The 23,734-nt window shown below is 39.2% G+C and overlaps 1 protein-coding gene across 3 annotated transcripts in view; it reads right to left on the bottom strand.

Annotated features, from left to right (window-relative positions):
- The window catches only part of LSAMP (limbic system associated membrane protein), a 652,933-nt gene that overhangs the window by 50,516 nt on the left and 578,683 nt on the right, over positions 1–23,734 (bottom strand). For all 3 annotated transcript variants that reach the window (XM_005548086.5, XM_065539171.2, XM_005548088.5), the window contains exon 4: positions 371–505. In XM_005548086.5, coding sequence (XP_005548143.1) covers positions 371–505 — 135 coding nt within the window. The remainder of the gene's footprint in view (positions 1–370; positions 506–23,734) is intronic.

Genomic DNA, 23,734 nt, shown 5'->3' with positions numbered 1-23,734 from the left:
ATGGAAATTCCAGTTAAACCAGATACAAATTGCTGTTTTTTCTTAAGTAGTATGACCTTGATTTCCATGAAGACCAGCATAGTGACCGCCAGCAATGTTAGTGCTGTCTGATCATGTTTTCTTAATCCTGTAGTGTGAGTAAAAAAGGGTATTGTTAAATGTGTTATGGATTACATTTAGAGTTGATTTCTCAAATTCAAAGGCCAAGTCCTGCCCTTGGATGTGTTCAATGTATAAATGTGCATTCCTGGCCAGAGGAGCATCTGCTTGAAGTACAATGCTCTTTTGCTAATGGAATCTAATTTAGAGCTCACTGGAGGTAGAGGTGCACCCTGGGCACCTAGTACCTGCTGGCTCCTGCTGTACTCACAGTTCACAGTGACCTTGACTTGTTTGACATCCGCTGAGGAGACCTCGTTGGCAGCTTTGCACTCATATTTGCCTGACTGCTCCCTGGTGATGCCGAGGATCTCCAGGTATTCTTCTTCTCCTTCAAATTCCCTTCCTGAAAAACAGAGGTTTTCATGATTCTTTTTTAAAGTCTGAAATAGGCAGCAGATCCTCTCATTATTCTTTTTAAAAGCAATAAATCCATATTTCTTTTCAATGATTTGACAATGTACTTTGTCTGACATCAGATTCCACAGAAGCAGACCTCAAGACAAAAAGTCTTGTGAAAGTGATTGAGTAGAAAATGCTCTCAGGAAAAACCAGAAAGAAAATGGGAAAATGGGACTTGGAAGAGAAAGAAGTCAAGCAAGGGTGCAATGTCAAGCTAAGTCCCACAGAGAGCAACTGTGGCTCAGTCTTTCAGGGAGGCCTGGGGACAGCTCATGTCATACTTCAAAATGATTCTGATCATGAGGCTGGGAGCTGGGGTGTTTATAGGTGCAGGCACTCACCAGTCACTGGTTAAGGGTTTGGAACAAAGTGGGAGCTGGCAGGAGGTACATGCAAATCATAAAGTGCTGTGAGGGGCTATGGCACCAACATCATCTGTCACACCACGCTGCAAAGCACTCTTTTTTTGTTGTGCAAGGCACTCTTTACAACCAACATTGTTATTAGACAAAGTGGCTTCCTTTTGAGAAGCCACCACTCTTCTCTAGATTCTGTTAAATTCTGTTCATAAGGATTGTATGCTAGACTGTCTTGACAGTTGTGTCCTATATCAAACTACATCATCATAGAGGCTTTTAGGCCATGGGCCAGATCCATGAGAATGTGCTGCTGATGGTGTGTTTGTGATGGACTGTGTCATCTGGGGTTTGGGGTAGGGAGTTAAATATCACTGGCTTAAAAGTTTGGATTAGGAATAGGGAGGTCCTGTTTGGAAAAATCTACATAATTGAGTGTGTGCATTTTAGTAAAGTAATCTCAACTAAGGAAACCTTGTTTAAATTCCCCTATGTGGAGTGTAATTGATTAAACTATTTTCTTCCTGAAGAGATGGAGAGAGAAATAAGGAAGAAGTGGAGGGGGAGAAAAATGAAAAGAAGAAAGAGAAGGTGATGAGGAAATGAGATTGGGCAGCAGGAAGAGCTTAGCCAGAGCTTGGCCAGAAAGGCCCAAGGACTTCAACTCTAGCTAAATTGAACCCCCTTGCCCCCAAATTTCAAAACTCCACTGTTACATGAGTTAGGATAGAGCAGCTGGGAAGGGTGTTAAAGAACACAGTCCTGCAACCATGATGCTCCTGGTCATTCCACACTAAATGGAACCAGTCATTAGCTCTGCTCAAATGCCACAAGCTGTTTTCCTTTTCTGGGAAGTCCCCGATGACCAAATCAACATAACAGACAGTTAGCAAGGAGACAAATTTACTCTAAATATGTCAGTTAAACCTGTTAACTAGGCTCCCAACAGAACATGGGGCTTCTCTGCTAACATTCTATAACACAACTCTCTGGATATTCCAAGCTTCAAGTCTTCTCTCAATTGTCAATATCACTAGTTTTGAGGAAACTATACAATCTTGATTAAAAAAACAGGCAAGAGTAATATACCATTATTTGGTTCTGAAGTTCTGCACATTATCTAGCATATGCTTCTACTGAGAATTTTTTTTTATAAGAGGTTATTTTTTTCCTGTCTACGTTTTTCTCTTCTTCCTTGCTAAAATTTAAAGCAAGTACTTAGATCTGATTTTACATGTTACAGAAGTAGAATGTAGTAGGGAAGAAAAAGTAATCTCAGAAAGGTAACTGGCCACTTTTCTGGATTAATTGGGCAGGATTTGGGATTGAAGAGGTAAAAAAGATCTTTCCTGCATATTGTTTCTATGGACTAAGTGTCATGCCAACTATTTGATGCTAAGACTCTTCTAGCTGAACATAAATACCCTGAAGGCTAATGGCAACTTTGACAATTAGTTTTTTATTTAGCAGGCAGAAATAGGTGTAAGCTCATTGAAAACCTAGAATGCAGAGGTGGAATAGAAAGTAAGACAGCATTATTTATTTTGAGCATAATGGTAAATTGTAATGAGAAAATAGTTAATAATAATTTTAGAATGTTTCAGTATTTCTTCCCATCCTGCATATTCCCCACCCATAATCTTAACCTTGGTTGGGGACAGAGCTGTCAGTAGAAGGAGAGAACAAGGATAATCTTAGAGATGCTTGGCAACACTGAATTCTTTCCAATTCCCATGAAATACCTAGAAATGGTGGATTATGGGTCCCTACTTTGCTTTTTGAATTTCTAAAACAGAAACAAAAACAAAACAGTTGCAGGAGAGAGAAAGATTATTTTTAGCTGCACCAACTAAAGCCCTACCGATTCTGGAAGATGGCACCTATGAGAGTAAGTACTAAGATGAATGAGAGAAAATAAAACAATATTTATTGTGTTTGGGGCCTGGCATTCTTACGTTACCAATATAAATATTAATAATCTCGTTTTTTCCTGATAAGCAGATAACAAAACATGTCCTTATCAGATAAACTTTCAATCTCATGTCTCTAGAATTTCCCCTAAACTACCTGAGGATAAAAGGAGAGTTTTCCCTTAAGAGACCCACATGGGAGGCAGAGACACTATTTTTGCTTCTCCTGTGATAGCTCTCCTCCTCTCCAATGGCAGCCTCTGTCTCTAGCACACGATGTGCATAGCTGTCTCAATAAAGTGGGAGCAGGCTCAAGGTGCAAACCAACTACAGGCAGAGGAAACTGCACTGTATTCCATCATCCAACCAATCTCATCCAACAATTCTCTTGCTCCTTTCTTTCTTTTTCCCTGATGTGTCCGTTCTCATGAGAGCAAATTTTCTCCAGTTCTTTCAGTTCTGACTGGCTGCTCTCAACCCAAGAGTCCTGCCAGTATTTCCTTTCATTCTCTCAACCTTAAGAAGACTCTCAGGCCAGAAACTGAATTTAAAACATTGAGAGACATCCCTGGGCCCTCCCTCTTGTCATGCTTCCTTTCCCTATCCCCTGGATCCTCCAGTTGAAACTCTTGCATTCCCTGGCCCTTCCTGATTAGTCTGTTCTAGTCACACCCAGGAGATTTTCCCATAATGCATTATCTCTATTGCTTCACTTGAGAATTTCTTACCAATTCACAGAAATTTAACAGGAAACGGGAGCTTTTCTGTTGCTGGAAAGCCAAAGCTCCAGATTGTAAGCGCCGCAGGGACCATGCCTTACTCATAATATCCTCATGAACTAGCACAGGGTTTGACTCAGATTAGTCACTCAATAAATGTTTGTTGAGTTAGCTCGCTACAGACTCAATGCTTGTGTTTCTCCAAAATTCATATGTTGAAACTTAATCCTCAAAGTGATGATGGTATTTGGAAGTATACCTCTTTGGAGGTGATTGGGTCAGGAAGATGGAGGCTTCATGAATGAGATTAGTGCACTTATAAAAGAAGCTGCAGGCTGGGTATGGTGACTTATGCCTGTAACCCTAGCACTTTGGGAGGCCGAGGCGGGTGGGTCACTTGAGGTCAAGAGTTCAAAACGAGCCTGGCCAACATGGTGAAACCTCGTTTCTACTAAAAATACAAAAAAAATTAGCGGGGCGTGGTGGCATATGCCTGTGATCCCAGCTATTTGGGAGGCTGAGGCAGGAGAATTGCTTCAACCCAGGAGGCGGAGGTTGCAGTGAGCTGAGATTGAGCCACTGCACTCCAGCCTGGGCGACAGAGCAAGACTCCATCTCAAAAAAAAAAAAAAAGGAAAAAAAAAGAAAATAGAAAAGAAAACAGAAACTCCAGAGTTCCTTCGCCTCTTCTGCCATGTAAGGACACAGAGAAAAGACAGCTGTCTCTGAATCAGGAATTGGGCCCTCATCACACAGCAAATTTGCTGGCACCTTGATCTTGGACTTCCCAAGCTCTGAAACTGCGAGAAATACATTTCAGTTGTTTATAAGCTACCCAGTCTATGGTATTTTTGTTATAGTAACCTGAATGGACTGAGCTAAATCCGAACTGAGTTAAGAAACTCAAAGAGATTCTAGAGTTATTGTCAGCACTTCCTGTAGTTTAAGAGATAGAGCTAAGTATTGAAAAGTGGCTAAGTATTTCTGTCAGAGAAGTTGGCATAAAACTCCACTGCCTTTTAATGATCCTAATAGAGTTCTCTTTTACTGGGGAAGAAAGGGTGTGCTGGGTACTCTGTTGCTGAATGACTGCACGGGGGCATATCTGGCCATGTCCCAAGGAATTATCTGCCATGGCGAGTTATCGTTTTGGAAACCAACAGAACTCCCTGTGGACACAGGCACGATACAATCTCAGCAAGTGCCATTTCTTGTTTTAAGGCATGGAATATACCACCTGAATCTTGAGTCACAAAATTCTAAAATGCACTCAGATTCTCCTGTTCCTTTCTTTCCCTTTGTCCCCATGTGCCTGTCCCCAAGAGGGTAACTTTTCTCCATTTCTTTCAGTTCGCCCTGACTGGCTACTCTCAACCCCAGGGTCCTGCCAATATTGTCTTTTATTCTCTCAACCTTAAAAAGACCCTCAGGCCAGAAACAGACACAAAACCTACTGTTTAAGTTCTCTGGTAGACGGGTTCTATGGCCACAATTTGGGTCGTTCTCTTGTTCCTATTATTTTTTGTCCTTACAGAAATGTTTACTTGAAATGCAAATTTCAGTATTTTGGTATTTTAAACATCTCAACCAATTTCCACAAGCCTGCTCACATCGCTGAGTGTTATATTTATTCTGGGATCTAATGTTTAGTTTAAATCTCCCTTTGCTTAATGTGTTTTTGTGTCTCCTGGCAATATTCAGCTACCAGGCTAAATAACTTCTCATCCTCCTCAGTGTATGCACCTTTTAAACTCTTGCACATAATTAGCATATCCCTTCTTAGTCACTGTTTACTGAAGTTGTACATATTAGTTCTTTTAATATTTCTTCATAAGTCAGAAAGAAGGGCCTAGAGCTAATGGCAAGAGAAAAGTGTTCTCTCCTATGTTCCCAAATGTGGAGGCAAATCAGCCAGGAATAACACCAATTAAAGTATGCCAGGTGCTGCCTTCTGAGTACAGTGCCTTCAGAGTCCCATACTTTAGTGAACCCTGAAGTTCCTATGCAAAATGTTGACTTATTTAGATTTATAAGGTCAACCAAGCATTTGTAACAAGGAGCCATTTGAAATTAAATGTATTTCCATGGTGCTGCTTTCTCTCATTCCCTTTCTTTCTCTCCTCCCTCTCCCTCCTTCTATCCTCCCATATCTCTCTCTGTCTCTCTCTCTCTGTCTCTCTGTCTCTCTCTCTCACACACACACCCATGCGCACACACGCACACACCCACACACACACCCACAAATAACTAGTTATTTACATATAAGATTTTACTGTTAACTTTTCGGGAGCAGCACACACATTTCCTCATCCTCAAATATTTGCTTCCTAAACAGAGCAGTACTAGTTTCAAAAGCTTCCCAGGACATGACAACCAGCCCCATATTTGTAATGAAAAACATTTTTTAAAGACTATTACTCTAATAATCATTATAGTACCTATCTTTCCTTACATTTGAGATACAAAAAAATACAATTTAGGAAACTTGCTAAATTCGAGCATTTCGTGACTTTAAAAATTTAGAATTCCAAGGAAAGTATGTTAGGAAATGAATGGATCATTTTTTCACTGTTCTGAGAAGACTTTTGTAAGTACAGCTTCTCAGTAGATCAGTGTTTCACAGATGGGAAGATGTGCTTGAAATGAGGTGGCTATTCCTTTTACTCATCTACGTTTGAATATTTACATGTAAGTGGCTATAAACACATTAGCTATAAACACAACCATACATACAGTTTAATGAAAAGCAAAGCACTGGAATTTATCTTGCAAGATGTATATGTGTGCATATTTGTGTTTGTGTGGGTCTGTGATTGGAAACGTGAATGAAGTAGGCAAGCAAGAAAAGCAAGCTATGAACTTCTACCTGTGAAAATTAGAGGACAAAAGATCACGAATCAATGATGCCATTTGAAGTTTCCTGTGAGAACTTCAAATGCTGTACCATGTTTCTGTTCTTACAGTATGTTTCATGTTTTCCTTTTGTTTTCCCCTAAGGACATGCTCACCTATTCCTGTTTTTGTTTTCTTCCCTGCTTTCCTGCACATCACGTTCTACACAAAAATGATAAGGAAAGGAAGACAGAAAGACACACAAGAAATCTAGAAAAGATGCCTGCAGTAGGGTTCTGTTTGTATTTCCAGCCATGTTTCTCTCCAGATTCTTTGAAGTTTTTGCTTCTCCGCTTCACATTCCACCTTAGAGATCCCTTAGTGTTTGACAATGTTGCTGTCCAAAGGCTGAAACCACTTCTCATCCTCACTTTTCACCACTAAAAGGGAGGGGTGAAGAGTGCTAAATGATCCCTGATTGAAAGAAGGCAGGGAAGGGGTAGATGCAGTCGTCAAAAGCAACAACCACAGGAAGATGAGACACAGGGAAGAACAAGGTATTGAAGGGGATGAAGAAAAAACAAAACAAAACAAAACGGAGCGATGTGATATAATGAGAATGATTTTAGGGAAGAGTTGGAGGAATGGAAATGAAAGCAGAGAGTTCTCTGAAGAAAGAGGCATATGACTATTAAGACATTTGAGCTGCATGCAAGGGAAGGGGTGGGTTACTCTGCTATAGAAATGTTCCCTATTTGAATAACAAGACACAACAGGGGGTGGATTATGCAAATTGGCCCCATGCCTTATGCAACCCCCAAGGATGTAGTTAGTACACAGAAACCAGTGACAAGAACAATGCCAGGGAAGATTCACAACTGGCTTTGGCTCTATGAATGAGCATGGGCCAAACGAAAAAGAACACCCTGGGATTATTTTTCCTGGCATCCAGAGAGATCCAATTCATTATGATTTGCATTTTTGCTTTCACATATAAAAAATAAGCCAGCTGAAATAGTTTGAGCTCAGCTTCCAACCTGAGGCTGCCATGCATGCATCCTTTTTTCAGTCCTGGGCCATGACATTCTTTTATTGTATTTATACTAAGCCATTACCCCCTACTTGGTGTCAGTTTTTAGAAACTGCCCTGCCCTTCTAAATGTGATGCTTGAAGTCAGAATCCCCTATATTTAGTTCTCTGAAGGGAACTGTACTGAGAATAGCTATGGTTACATTGTAAGACTTTACCACTGTAAAAACCACATTTGGTTTTGATCATCACTGTATCCTTTCCCTAGCGTGTAGCACAATGTCAGAACCTATTAAAAGTTTAAGAAATATTGTAGAGTGACTGTTGAATGAGCTACTGCTTAATAAACACTTGTTAGGCACTGTGCTGAGTGACTCAGATATATTATCTTATTTAATTCACAATAGTTTTAAGATTGCTTGCATATGTGTAACACATAGGAACACAGGTTTAGATTGGACAAGAAACTTGCCCAAGCTTATAATCTAGTAAGGAAGACATGAGCTTTGACCCAGGTCTGTGGACTTTTGGGATTCATGTTCCTAACTAAGCATGCCTACTTTTATCATTAGAATGCTGAAAGATGCTATAGTTGGCTGAATTCTTAGCTCTCAGAATCTGCTTTATTTCTTTCTTTCGAGTATAGAATGGGAGATTGAGAATAAGACATGTGAGAAATTTCCAAAGCAATGCAGCTCAATTATTGATAAAGAAGGTAAAAAGACAGGCTTCATTTTTTATGAGGTTTGCCCACTTCACTTGACTTCCTTATTGAAAAGATCAAATGAACCAATAAATGAGGGGAAAATAGTTGGTCTTTAAAAATTTAGCCTCTTAACCATTTATTTTTAGGACTCCCTCCATTAGCAATAAAAACCTATTGGTACAGCAACCAGCAAAGGAGCCACATGGACAGTGTAGAGTAGACTTAGTAGTAGAGAAGATTTCCTGGGAGAAATAAGTTTTCAGGAACTTAAGAAATGCAAGTGGAGAAAAAATTAGAGCTGGCAAATTGTAAAAGGGTGTGGAAATCTGATAAACCTGACTAAACTGAAGTCTCTGAGCAGGAAAAATGAGCACGGTGATGTATGAAGACATGCACTGGGATGTGAGGGGTGGTATGAGGACTCTGGGTTTGCTATGTTAGGTACTGCTAAATCCTCTTTAAGCCTTCCAGCACCCACAGGGTACTGAGTACAATGGCATTATTCTGTAATTTGTTTTCTTCCTTTTTTCCTCCCTCCTCCCCTCCTCCTATCCCTCCCTCTTTCCTCCCCTCCTTCCCTCCCTCCCTCCCTCCCTCCTTCCCTCCTTTCCTTCCTTCCTCCCTCCCTCGCTCCCTCCCTCCCTCCCTCCTTCTCTCCCTCCCTCCCTCCACACCATATAGGAAACATGATGTGTAAGCATAAAATCCTATGAAAATTCTATTTGTTTGAAGTCCTTTATACACCAACACTATTTACTCTCAGTGCCTGTTTCTTAACATTGAGTACTAACATGTATTTTGATGAACCTTCCTGTGAATTACTGTGAAAGTGGAGATGGGCTCTTCAAGGATTTCAAAAGAATTGTGATCAACCTTGTTTAACTGAAGTGGCTGCCTGGGGAATGATGTTGAGAAGGATTCTGAGGTGGTGTCTGGGCTCAGTGGGAGAGAGTGGCACTGTCCCCTTGGAGGGCAGGGGAAGGAATGTGGTCCCTGTACACAGACCCTCACCTGCCCTGAATTTCCTGCAGTCCACTTGGTTTTCTCAGGTATAAAGAAATGTATTCTAAATGCAGTATGTAGGTTGGAAGCTAATGACTTCCTAAGTGCGAATGCAGGTGGAATCACTTGGCGAATTAGGAGGGGGTACTTATTTTGGAGTGAAGATAATGAGTTTCATTCTTGATATGGTTGGTATTAGGTTTTCCTGGGGCATACTGTGGAGTACATTCTATAGGTACTTGGAAATATGGGGTTGGTAAGAGATTTGAGCTAACTGTGGATTTAAATTTGTAATCTACACATGGGTTGTAATTCAAATCACTGGAGCAGGGGCTGCAGAGCCTTTGTAGGATGTAGCTCATAAAGCCAGCACCCACTCTCCTACTTCATTTTTATGACCTTAGGGGTGTGGGGAAGAAGAGGCAAAACTGAAAACAAAGGATTAAAAAAGCCCCAAATACTTAAAGAGTCCTTTGGGAATAAAATGGAAGTAAAGATTCCTGCAGATGTTAACTGTTTTTTAGGCTTTTTCCTAAAACGTGGGGGCAGGGGGTTGGTTGGCGGGGGTTGGTTGGCAGAGCCAAAGATTAGAATTGCTGGACAGAGTCAGCAACAAGCAAGATCACTCACCATTGTCATCAGAACTGTGGGGGTATTACCAGAACTGTTATTAGCAACTCTGCCATGGCTCAGGATTAAATATCAAGAGAGATGGGAGCAGCAGTTGCTGTTTTTAAGAGTCACATAAATCAATTGGCATTTAGTAAGTGAATGTGTTAAACTCAGCAGGGTGATTGCACTATGGAAGGATTGCTAGGCAGAGTTTTGAAGCTGCCACAGAAGCCTTTGAAATGTAATTAAAAGAAAGCAGACAATAACACCATCTAGCCCTTCACCCTTTCTTAACAGACCCTCATGTTGCAATGACCTCATATGGGTTCACACTAAAATCCCAGATCTACTTCTTCAGCTAGGCCCAGTGCTGAATGAGCTATTTGATCCAATTTGGAGAACTGTTCTTACTTAAAGTCAATACATAAGTAATGAAGAGAAAAGAAGGGTAAGGAGCGGGAGTGGGGCAGAAGAGGAAAAGGTTTAGGTATGAACTAAAGTGATGTTCTTGGAATGTTTCCATTTAACACAAGGTAGGCATCTCAAAGGTCAAAACAAATTATTAGTAAAGGGTCCAGCCATTGGCTTCTTCATTTTGACCAAAAGGTACAAGCTAAAAATTACATCAACATTCATTTTGGGTTGCAGGCCTCTGCTTACCATCACCCCTCAATCTGGGCTCAGGATTTTTAGCCTTTCTGTAAAGGAGATGGGTCACAGTGGGAGTGGGGGTCCCAGCTGCAGTATCAGGAGTGCAGGTAGAGGTGGAGTGGGAGAGAAAAGAAGAGAGAACTTGCCTGTTCTTGAAAGCAGTCCCTCTCCCAGGCTGGGCCCATGCGCTCCTAGAAGGCTATGAGGCCACTGGGCCAAAGCTTAATAGGAAAACAGCAGCGATTTGTCTCCACTGCTATTTATGTTTCAAGTGCTCGACAGGCTGTCAGTGCAAGTGAGGGTCGCTAAATTTACTGCCTTTCAGATCACTGCTACAGTCCCGGACTTGACAAGTCACTTCATTTAAAAAGCGCAGTATGGGCCGGGCGCGGTGGCTCAAGCCTGTAATCCCAGCACTTTGGGAGGCCGAGGCGGGCGGATCACAAGGTCAGGAGATCGAGACCACAGTGAAACCCCGTCTCTACTAAAAATACAAAAAATTAGCCGGGCGCGGTGGCGGGCGCCTGTAATCCCAGCTACTCAGGAGGCCGAGGCAGGAGAATGGCAGGAACCCGGGAGGCGGAGCTTGCAGTGAGCCGAGATCGCGCCACTGCACTCCAGCCTGGGCAACAGCGTGAGACTCCGTCTCAAAAAAAAAAAAAAAAAAAGCGCAGTATGAGGGTGTTTCCTCCACTCCTTTTTAAATAAAAAACAAAGGGAGAAGAAAAGTCCACCTCAGAAGTTTAAATGGTTGAAATAAAGAAAGTCCACAAGACTGTCTTATCCTGAGGGGTGGACATCAGAGGGACAGTGCTACTTTCACACACTCACCTCTAATTAAAATGGCAAGTGAGGGAGAGGGATGACCCCAGGGTTCTTGGTTTGACTGATCTGTGTACTGGATGATATTTTTATGGGTGGTTGGGAGTGATTGGGGGGGTAATAGTATGAGTTTTTGTATCTATTGAATTGGAATGCTTAAAGGACACTCAAATGGAGATTCCTTCTAAACAATGGGATACAAATAAAGGATAAAAATACTTATTCATATACAACACATTTGCATATATATATGTGTATGTGTGTATATATATTATATATATACATATATATAATATATATAATGTTTACATAATGTTAACAATCTTGCTTCTGGGTTGTGGGACCAGGAGGCCCAGAAGTGTGTGGTCAGGGAATTTCTCTTCATTTGATGCCTTCCTATCCTGCTTGAATTTTTGACATAGATTATATATATATCACTTTCATAATGCAATATTTTGAAAGGAAACTGAATTTAATAATATCAGTGTTGGGGAAATACATACCTATTCTTCTGACTGTAACCTAAGGGCGGGTTTCTCAGAATGAAAAAGAAAATCTGTACGATTTTTCTATTTCTGGCATAAGGGAAAAAGAATGATTAGGAAACTTAGACACCAATTCCGAATGACAGGAGGAATAGTAAGCAAGTTGACATTATATAAAATCAGAACAATTTTCTAATTAGATGGACAAAAATTTTCAGCGACTATCCATGGGCATCGTGTGTTGCAACCTACCTCCTTACTGTTCAACTGTGTCTATTAAAGAATTGTAACCACAGATCCAGTCCACTTGGCCCCCAAAGCAGTGAGACTTGGGCCTGGCCAATTGTTAGAAGCACTTTGCTCATGATGGACAGGTGTCTGGACTTAAGAGTGCTGACTCTGAAGGTGGCAGGTAGCTGTATGTGCACTCAAATGAATTTTCCTTACTATTCTCCACGCCATGGTACCAGTTTGTCTGATTGCTCTTTGATCCTTGTTACTGGCAGTCAGATTGCACTCCAGTTCCCAGCTTGCACTAAAGTTGAACTAAATTAAGAATTTGACCCATCATTTAGTTGTCACCATCACTTTTCCTACAGGGCTGAACCCTTCTTGCTGTATTTTATAGTTGACTAATAGCCTACTTGCATTGGTGCAGAATCATTCCCAAGAAATATCCGTGCTTTGGTATTACCCCTTTGGATCTGAGTATTCTGAGAACAAGCCCAACCTGAGTTTCCCTAATTATATGAACTATAAATCTTACAGGAAAGGGGAAAAGTTCTGAGGTGGAGGTAGAAAGAACTCATCCTTTGTTTTAACTCAAGTCTTTTAAACTCCCTCAGCCCAGGAAACAGCTTATTTTCCTTTCTCACTGGGAACTTCTAAGTTCCCTAGCGTCCTAGTACCGCCCCCTAATCTTACCAGCCTAAAGAGTGTGAACCGCAAAATGATTTTCATGAAAGTGTACGATTCATAGAGTGCACATGGAGAATGTTCATGGATAGAGGGAGCTAACTAATACCTGCCATACAAAGTGTCAGGTTGTGCAGTCTTTTTCTATTATATATAGCACATAACTTAGGATCTCTATCAAGCACTTAAATGTACTCAATCATTTGTTTATATGAGAGAAAAACATTATTGTGCAATGTCTTAGCACTTTACTGAAGCTATTTCATTTTATTCTTGGGGGTTGACCAAAAGATTGACCCCCTCGCCTCCTGTACCTATCACATGAGACCTCATGCAACCACGCAGAATAACTGTCTAGAGATCACTTGCTAATGGATGTCAATGTACAACCTATCAAATGCTTGTTTAAGACACCTAATAATTGCAAGGCATATCTATTTGGTATGCTACTACCAGTTTATTCAAGTCTTTGGATTCTATCCAAGAATCACATATTTAGAAAGCAAACCATTTTGACCATAATTATTTCAGTACTTCCTAGAAATGGCTTTACTGAAGTGAGACCATGGACTTTTCTATAAAGACTATTTAAAAATTACCCCTTTGAACACATTTTCTATGCATTTCATAAATTTCAGTCAAACATATTGTCTAACATATTACTCAATATTCGTTATAAAAGGATCTTTTTAGTTTCCAGAAAATATGTCTCTGTAGATGCCTTTTTCAACTCTTGCTACTATTTTGAAATAAAAAATAAACTATGTGAATCTATTTATTTTCCCTTTTGCTTTCACTTTAAAAAATTATACAAATATAGCATCCAGGTGTGGTGATCAGCTTATCTCAGATTCTGATCAGCATCTGTATAGGTGTTTCTCAGTGATCCCTGGACCACCTATAAGATAATCACACTGAAAATGCTAATACATGCAGATCACTGGGCTCTTTCACAGACTTACTGAAACAGAATTTCTTGGGATGAGGCTCAGGAATCCATTAATTTACAAAATCTACCAGGTGATAATCAAGAACCCCTACATTTGGTAAGCATCCTTCTGATCTTACTAGTTTGGCATTCAGAAACATATACCTTTTCTTTTCTCAAGGGAATTAGGTTAACTCCAGACACAGAAATCAGCTTGACCTGGGATCAGGGATCAATCCAGTATTTAGGTCAGGAAATATTGAAGGAGACAAGTTAAATTACGAGGAGAATCAACATTCTGTCTTGAACTCAATTCCCATTTCTGAATTTACAATTCAGTCTCCATTTGTTGGGTAGCCCTTCATGTCATGTGGATTGTTTACATCTGCTAGTTTATCTATACAGGCTTCTTCTTTTCTCTCTGTGTGTCTCTTGTTAACCAATGAAGGAAGTGAAGTTTAGAAATGTTAAGGCACTTTCCCAACATTACACAGATAGTAAATGGCAGAGCTAAGATGCCTGTGTGACTCCAGTGTTTTAATCAATTATATCATATTTGTAAAGTCCTCTGTTCTTGTGATGGATCCTCATTTGCCTACCAGTTCTAGACACTAGATTCATGACAAAATCCAATGCTGACTGCCTTCTGGCCTGCCTGGAACTCCACAAAAGCCTGGATCTCAACTCCCAATTGTGGGTTACCCTTTTCTTTCCTCTGTCCTACAGTGCTCAGTGTTGCCTGGTCTAATCACTAGATTTCCTTACTGTAAAAATCACTGAGAATAGGTCATTTACACCCAAAGTTGAACAAGAAAACATACACTACCTTTCTTGGCTTCATTATGCATGGATTTTGTTACAAAAGCACCTTTGATGGGTGGATAAGCTGTTGGTGAACTTGGAGAATGACAGATGGAGGGCTATTGACCTTCTCAAGTGTTGGAAGATCATTAAGAGTAAGTTAATCTGTAAATAGGTGAGAGTTTCTTTGCATCATGCTGTGAAGAATTCTGAGCTCTCTTACCCCACATTCAAGTCTTGGTTTGCAAAGTTACATTCAAATAACATGTGGCCAACCTGAGGTGCAGTAAAGGGAAGGTGATGTAAAGTGAGCAGAATTGACAGGTTGCCAAGCAGGATAAATTGCCTCAAAGATATCAAACTTTAAAGCTTAATTATTTTCCCATTAAGGCTCCTTTTGCAATGCAAATATTAATGCAAGTGGTTATACCTTTTATCAGCTAACGTCTTAATTCTCAATTAACACCTAAGGGATTTCGCAGCCTGCAGGTAATCAGGATTGGTACTTGTGGGAATAGGTTCTGTGGAATTGGAAAAAGACTAGAATGAAAGAAGAGGATGCTGCTAGGGGAAGAGGGGGGTTACAAATTCAGATGTCACATTTTGCACAATGCTGGCTTCATGTATCTAACAGTTTGGGGTAGCTAGGAATTGAGTAGCAAACACTGAGACAGAAAATCATTCTCACTAATATGTAAATCTTGGTGGTCTTTTAAAATTGTGAATCCAAATACTGATAAGAACATTAATGCTCAGTTTTTCAGAAGATAATTGGGTAAGTTATAAGCAGGAGGCCTTGGAATATTTTCAATAAATTCCTAGGCTTTCAAATCTCCTCAGCCTTCCCAACCTTGTATACTAATCTGAAATACTGTCGGTTTCTGGAAGGGTAAACCTTATTGTATGAGTAGCTCAACATATCATATACTGATGCAATTTTAATTTTCTAGTTGGAAAAACTTCACAATTTCAAGATGAAAAAAGTTCAGCCCCACAAATCCTCCCCTTTTGACAGATGGCTTTACCTGAAGGCAAACCTAGCAGTGGCTCTCAGGGGACATTATCTGACCAGCTGTGCCGAGGGGCAGAGGAGACACAGGGAAAGACGTGTAAGCAGAGAAACATGAGGGAGACGTCCTGAGCAAACAAGAAAGTAATAGGGTGGGACACAGGAAGATCACAGAAGAAATCAAGCCAGCCAAATCATGGGGAAGAAGAAGAGCAGGAAGAAAATCCATGAATCTCAGCCTAAAGTAATCTCACAGATGCCTTCAGAAAAGAAATCAGCTTTGTTGGTGGTCAGGGCAAACAGAGAGGTTTGTTTTGGTTGGTTGAGTCTAAAGTCGATTTGCTATGAGACTTCGTTTTGATATGACATATAACAATCATTCTAAGAAGTGCTCTCCTGGCACTCTACATATCTGAGGGTAAGTAAATAGATGAGCGTGTGACTGCAAAGGCAGCTGAATGAGGAAAACTTACAATTCACAAAACTGTAGTTTTCATTCCTGATAATACAGTGGTAAGCTTTTGTCCTCTTTAAAGGACTGGAGGTCTAAAATATGTTTGTTTATCTGTTTTCAACCTATATCCCTAGTCCTAATATAGTTACAGGTGGTCTAAGTGCTTTAGATTTAGGCTTGGGAAGGTTATCAAGGCACCTTCTGCACATCAGGGGTAATGGAAAATTTAGTTCCTACATACAACTCATAGCTAGTGTCCTGTCTACGTGGAGAACTGTTGAATGCTATAACAGAAAGAGCTGTGGGCCATTGGCATGAGAAATGGCGTGCTGGCTACATATTAAACTTCACATGCTGTGATGGGACTAGTTAGCCATTGGCTAGAGCATGGCAAGGCTGGATCCACACTAATCAGAAGATACAGTTCCAAAAATGTCATGTGCCTGATCTCCAACTTCCTCAACCCAGGAACCAGCCATTGAGAAATCTATCCCTCTTTCCATCAAGCCGTCAAAACAGGAATATTATAAAGCAACTTAAGGATGAAAAGTATTTGGAAGAAAATAGAGGTATCGGTGTATATGTGGGATAGGTGTAACATATTTATAGCCAGTTAGAGAATGGTACCTGACTAAACTTGGATTTGCAGGAACATGGAATTGTCCCCTAAACTAGCATAAATATATTTCTCACTAAAGAGTTGAAGATACGAAACTTAATTAACTCATTTTAAATACATATATTTAAAATGAGGTTGAAGGAAAGTTCTCACATAATTTAATCAAAACCATATGGATTTAATATTCTTTTTCTAGAAAAGATACTAACTTTTCCAAAATACAATCCAGGACAGATTCTCAAAATTGCTCAAGTGGTAGGTCCAAATACAAAAAGAAAATATTTGATTGTGCTTTTTTACATTAGATTGTTAGAATTTAATTGAGAAAAATGGTGCAGACAGTAAAAAAAACTAATAATATTTTATGGTAAAAACTTCAATACACAAAATGATACTCAGTAATATTTGTCTTTTATAAATCAGGAAAAAAGTACCCACATTTTATTTTAGTGACAAAGCTGTTAAGCTCAGTTTCTAGAATATGAGTGTTTTGTAGCATATAGTTTGAAAACCATTTAACTCATTTTCAGAAACAGAAATCAGTGCAACTATGTTCAGTGGTTACACTAAAATCAAATAACTTAGAAGTATAGTAAAGAGCACGACTGTTGCATAGACCAACTGACAATTGTTCAAACTTTGAGAGCCATAAACAAAAAGCTAGATTTGGTCAGGAGATCATTTGACATCTCTTGAATCCTTCATAACCTCTATCTTGGGGACAGAGAAAGAGAGAGAGAGAGAGACAGAGAGAGGGAGAGAGAGAGAGAGAGAGACTGCCTACAAGTACAAAAAGAATGACTCTCCCTTTGAAATCCCTCCTGGATAAGTGCCAGCTCTCTGGAGTAAAATAACCTAATAGAAAATTTAATTTGACAACTGTTGTATGTCCAGCACTATGCTGGGGAGATGAAACAAGGCATCGTAAGACAATACTAAAAAGTAAAGAAGATGCCACTATTTGGGAAGCTATCATTATATTGATAACAATTAATTAGTAATAAATTAAATTTGCTCTTACCATTAATATTCATTACTTGTAGATGTTCTAGTACTTTACTTTTGAATATGATGAACAGTGCCCAGACACAGTAGGTATTCACTAAATATTAATTCTTTTTAAATCGCTCGTTCTCTTTCTGCTACAATAATTGTCAAGAGTTTTTACCTCTTAGACTTTGAGAAACACTTCCTGTGTCTGGTGAATCACTTGTAAGATGTTAGATTGTAGATTAAATGCAACCTCTTTTCTGAACAGAAATCCTGTAGTGCTAGGCACAGACATTTATAAGGATATGTATATCCTTATATATATGTGTATGTATAAAATTATTTCCTGAGATTGTTGTTTATTTTTTCCCAAATTTGTCTTAAGTTGGAACCAGAAGAGTTATAGAGCAGGACTTGGCAAGCTATGTCCCAAGAGCCAAATTTGATCTTCTGCGTGATTTTGTACAGCTCATAACTAAGAATGAATTTTACATTTTGAAAGTTAAAAAAATTAAAATAACAATATTTTTTGACACATAAAAATTATATAAAATTTAACTTTTGGTATTTATAAATAAAGTTGTACTTGGACACAGCCATGCCCATGCATTTATTTATTGTCTATGGCTGCTTTCTGTTACAATGACAGAATTTAATTGCAACAGAGATCCTATGGCTCACAAAGTTTAAAATATTGACCACCTTGTTTTTCATGGAAAAGTTTGTTGAACCATGGTGTAGAGAAACAAACTCTAACATGCAAGTCTGAAGAAGTGTATTTTTCATTGGGCTGTTGTACTTCCCATTTTTTAAGTTGGGGAGTATAGTAGATGAGAACAAAAGTATATTTCAGAAGTAACATTCTGTGACCTAGGCTCCAATAAATTATTTTCAAGTAATTATGATACCAGTACCTGTCAGTACATTTACATTTTTAGCTCTTCCTAAATATTTTTCTAAAGTTGTGGCTCCCAAAGTAAGAAAAATCACCTAGGGAACTCCTCGAAAAGGAAGATTCTTAGGCTCATCTCCAAAAGTTCTAATCTACTAAGTCTAGGGCAAGCCCCAGGAATCTGCATTTTAACACTCTGGTGGTGATTTTGATGTACACACTCACTGCAAAAGCTTCACAAATGTGGCCCAACTCACTGGTTCCTTTGCTCTGGCCTCAACAAACTAGCCATGCTATAAAGAAAGCTTTAAACACTCCGGCTACTGGTATGAACTATACTATTTCAGCGTGTATCCTGAGACTTTCTAGGGAAGAGATTGCTGCATTTGCTGTGGAGTTGATCCCAGGAGAAATGCAGTAAAAGTTAGAACCAGACTAACGGCCTTATACTTGTTTCTTTCTAAAAAACCTAAAAGGGCCCCAGGTGTTTCTTCTGCTTGCTGGAGAGATGGTGATCATAGACCTGTAAGGTGCACAGTGTTTACACTCCCCGCAGCAGAGAAAACTCATTATATGAAGTCACAGGCAAACTCCCAACAAGAAGATGGGAAAGAAATACATAGGCATCAGCCACGGAGCTTTCAAATTACGGAACTAGAAATTATATTTGCAATAGTTGAAAAGATTTTCCTCTGAGAATAGTATTATTCCAAATTCACAGTAAACCTCTTTCTCATTTTATGCTGCCTGGGAGTTCTTAAAATTGATAGACCATAGAGAAAATGGCATTGCATTCTCATAGGGATTGGCAGCCTAGAATGGTCATACGGTTTAAACCCCGAAACACAGAGATACTCATTTTTCTCCCTTCGTTTAAATTGTCCTCTCTGCCCAGGGTCAAGACTCAAGACTAAGTTTATTCAGCAGAGACAGAAAAAAAAAAATGGCTACGGGGAATCAGAAGACAATCATCCTTAGACAGGTGTATTCCTGGGAAATCAACCTTACCATGGAAGGTTTCAAAGGCCCTTGGAGGCCTCAGGAAAGGCACAGTCAAAGGAAAAAAAATATTAGCAGTGCAGTGCTGAAATGAAGGATACAAAGATACGATACCCCTCTTTAAATTGTTTCAGTGTACAAAGAACAAAGCTATCTAAAGAAAACCAACTTGTATCTCGTGTGTGTGAGTGTATGTGTGTGTGGGAGAAAGAAAGAGAGAGACAGAGAGAGAGGGAGACAGAGAGATAGATGGCTTCAACTTCCTACTCCTTGACATGTTTTTTCTAACCTGAGGGTTCCCTATTGCTAGACTTTCCTCGGTTACTTTTGAAGCTTTGTAAGACTCTAGGAAGAATTAAACCTCTGTGCGAATGAGCAAAGCAGGAATACCATCTGAGTTATATAAGCTAGAAAAAGTATGGCACACACCATCAATCCTTTTGCCTCGGGATATAAACTGATCACCAACTGGACTCAGAAATATTCCTACAGTCTGTAGCAGAGAGTCTTGTGGGAAAGAAGAAAGAGTTGCAAACAGCTTAGAACAAGTGTACAACTCAGCTGGTATAGTTAAGAGGGTGCTGATTCTCAGAGAGTTAAAATGTTCATGTCTACTTGTCATTTACATCTCAGCACTTCCCTTTTTATCTCCTTTTTCTCTCTTCTTAGATTTCGGTTGATTTACAGGCCCAATTATTTTTGATGCTCTGAAAATAAGTGAATTAGTATTAAATATAAATACAAAGATAAAAGGACCCACAAGAATGGGTGAAGAAGTGATAAAATGCATAATTCTTGGGTGGGCGTGTGTGTGTATGCTAATGGGAAAGGTGATGAATCAAGAGCATTTCTACTGTTAAATATATTTTCTTGCCTCCATTCTCCTAAATCAAAGATATCTAGATCACTGATCCTTTAGTTGTTATAACTACTTAGACAGTCCTCCGGGTAGATTCGGCTGCCCCATGTGCCACCCTGCGGCTTCACCTGCACCTTACTATAGAGCTCAAAGAGTTAGCAAAGGCAAGAAGAAAGGCAGAAGGCGATCAAGGAATGAAAACTACAGAAGAGAGTGCAGGAGAAAATAGCAGGTAGAAGTCTAGAAAAGAGGAGGGGTATGAAGGTCGACAGCAGGAGGCCGATAGGAGGTGGGAAAGAGAAAAGAATTGAGCCTCCTGAGAATGGAAGAATGGAAAGAAGTTTTTAAATGGTATGCAGAATAAAAATACAGAAATGAAGAGGAAGGAACATACGTATTTATTCAGTGAAAACTATGTGCTAAGAATTCTCACGTGAATTATATTATTTAACCATTTTGAAAACTCTGAAGTACAAATATTTTAAACCCTGAACAGATGAGGTAGCTGAGGCTCATAGCTGTTACGTAGCTGATCTAAGATTACACAGGTAGTGGGGAAGGAGAAGAGAACTAATACTCATTCACCAAATACATATTTACTGAGAATTTATTATGAACTAGGCATGTGCTAAGCAACATGACACATACTAATACTAGTTTAATTAAGTATAACATGATTATATAAATGAAACATATGTATGATACATACATACACATGCGTACATATATGTAAACATTCCCATTCATTAATGTGATTGAGACAGAGAACCGAATTAGTTTTTCACAACTATAAAGCTACAAAGTAGTGGAATCAAGATTTAAATTCAGGCTGGGCGCAGTGGCTCATGCCTGTAATCCCAGCACTTTGGGAGGCCGAAGCAGGAGGATCACCTGAGGTCTGGAGTTCAAGACCAGCCTGGCCAACATGACGAAACCCTGTCTCTACCCAAAATACAAAAATTGGCTGGGCATGGTAGCATGTACCTGTAATCCCAGATACTCAGGAGGCTAACTTGGGAGGCTAAGGCAGGGGAATCATTTGAACCTGGGAGGTTGAAGTTGCAGTGAACTAAGATCACGCCACTGCACTCCAGTCTGGATGACAGAGTAAGGTTCTGGGGAAAAAAAAGTCTATGCTTTTTTAGACTAAGGCAGAAATTCTGTTTCAGAAAAAGGACTAGGCTAAAAGGAGATCTATGGCATAAGACAGAGCAAGTCTAGAAAATAAGGGGAAAAAAAGGGAGGAAAATATTCTAAAATATGAGCTATTTAGTAATTATTTTTTCTGGTCATTCTATTTTATTTTACTGTTTCATTTTGTTTTACAAAATAATTAATCCTATATAGTATAATAGAGCATTAGAACTCAATTTGGGGAACCTGAGTTCATAGCTTGCCACTAACTTTGAGCAAGTTATAGAAAATCTCTGAAATTTAGTTTTCTGTAAAATAGAGGTTATAATACCAGTTTTGATGACCTATAAGATTGCTAAGAAGTTCAAAAGAGATAATAAATGCAAATTACCAAGTATTAGATCTGTAAGTAAATGCACACAGTTATATTTAATAGCTGTCTTGTCCTAGCCTGCTGGAGAGCCTCTAGCTTGCTTCCCATTTGTTCCCTCTAAAGGTCACCCCAGGATTTGCCCTTCCACTTAGGAATCAGTCTATGATGGTGCATTTCTGAAGGCACTGACCACTACCCATTCGCAGGATGCCAGAGCCTCCACGTAATAAGAAATATATTACACTCTGACCTTCTGTCCTTTTCTACGTTTATCTTTCTCGCTTGGAGGATTTTCATAGTTTTTAATTGTATATTTACATCTAAGGAAGCCTTGAATATTGCCTCTGAATGTTGCCTCTGAATATTGCAAAATATCAGTTTTGTTTGATGTAACAGAGTTGGAGCTTTTAGATTTCAGCACATAGATTGATCAATGTAAACAGCACATGCTGTCTCTCTTCCTCCAAAAAGGCATTCCTTTCTCTTTCTGGGTTCCCTCTACTCAGTCTTTGGGAACCAGCTCCAATACCCTCTCCCTTAGGAAGTCTGTCTCAGCACCCTTCCTCTTCCTGCTTCTTCTTCCTAAGCCCTGCTTGGAACTATCCCTATTCTCAACCCCTATGTTTTTGTTTTGTCTCTCTCTTCTCTCAAAGAATTTTGTTCATGCAGTGATTGTAGCCCAAATCAGGCTGTACTATCATCATTTGTATACATTTTGTCTCCCTAGCTATACCATAAGATTTGTAAAGTCTGTGCTCCAGGCCCATTTATCTATATATTTCCCCATTGCTTCATTGACTTGTACATTCATTTATACATACAATTAAATATATCGTTGAGTGCCTCTTACAGGCCAGATCCTGCACTAGATGCTGAGTGAAGATATAGGGGTGAATAAATCAGCCTGTCTTCAATTTCATGAAGCTACTATCTTAATGTATGTATGTATGATTATTTGATTGAGCCTAAGTTATAACTCTGTTCAGTGTGAAGCAGGCAAGATATCTCGAATGAAAGAGTGGATCAAAGAGAGGTTTCACGTGGTTACGGAGGTTAAGAAAGATCACCCAGGAAAAAGCCACTGAAGTGGAGATCCAAAGGAGAAGTATTTTGTTATCAAATGAGTTTTCAGCACATAGTAGGTACCTAAAAAAAAAAAGAATGAAAGGTTTCCTCAAATTAAACAGACACATTTAATAAAAATAGCTGTTATTTACCTAAGGCTTTCTACACACATCAATATTATCTCAGGTAATTCTCAACCACATGAGAGAACACTGTTTCTTTTATTTCTTTTTATAACAAATTCAAAAGATAGATTAGGAATTGGACAGTGAGTAAAAGATAACACAAACTGTCTACTACTTTCAGTCCCGATCACAAATTATTCTAGAGATCCTTACCCAAATATTTTTCTCGGAAGAGATGTTATCTTTTTCCTTTCCATCAGAAGACGCGAGGCCAGTAACCTTAACCTAACATTTGAATGTATTTGTCCCAATTGTATTCTTTAACTTCACTTCCTGAATAAGATTTTCCTCCTGCTCTCACTCATTGCTGTACTGAAATATTTAATTGAGTGAAATATTAAAGTAGGGGTTTGATAAGTGGCCGCTGCATTTTATTTTAACGAATGTGATGGGTTATCAAAATTGCTGCACTGTAGCCGTCTCTCTATAAATAGAAACCTATTACTAAAGAGTACAGAATAATTACAATATTATCCCAAATATCACTATGTGCTAGGCCTGTCACATAGTAGATACTCAATAAATGATGACTCCTTAATGATGAATCTCAAATAATTTTTCTTTGACAAGCTATTGCTATTGTGACTGAATATTCATGTGAGGGGTCACATTCAGGGTGAAAGACTGTGGTCAAAGGACAAGGCAAAGCTCACTAGATTAGGGAAATTGTCCTCATTGTTCTTTCCTCATTAGCATTATTTCCAGGGTTCTTGAGCCCAGTACCAAAAATAGGCCTTATGATTATGTTAAAAAAAAAATCATAGTTTCCATCTACATGAACACCAGCGTGGAAGAGTGGAAATAGATATATATTTTGAAATTACT

This window comes from Macaca fascicularis, chromosome 2 (genome assembly GCF_037993035.2).
Source record: "Macaca fascicularis isolate 582-1 chromosome 2, T2T-MFA8v1.1".
NCBI classification, from domain to species: Eukaryota; Metazoa; Chordata; class Mammalia; order Primates; family Cercopithecidae; genus Macaca; species Macaca fascicularis.
The sequence above is the reverse complement of the archived record's forward strand: the minus strand, read 5'-3'. Positions and strand labels throughout refer to the sequence as shown.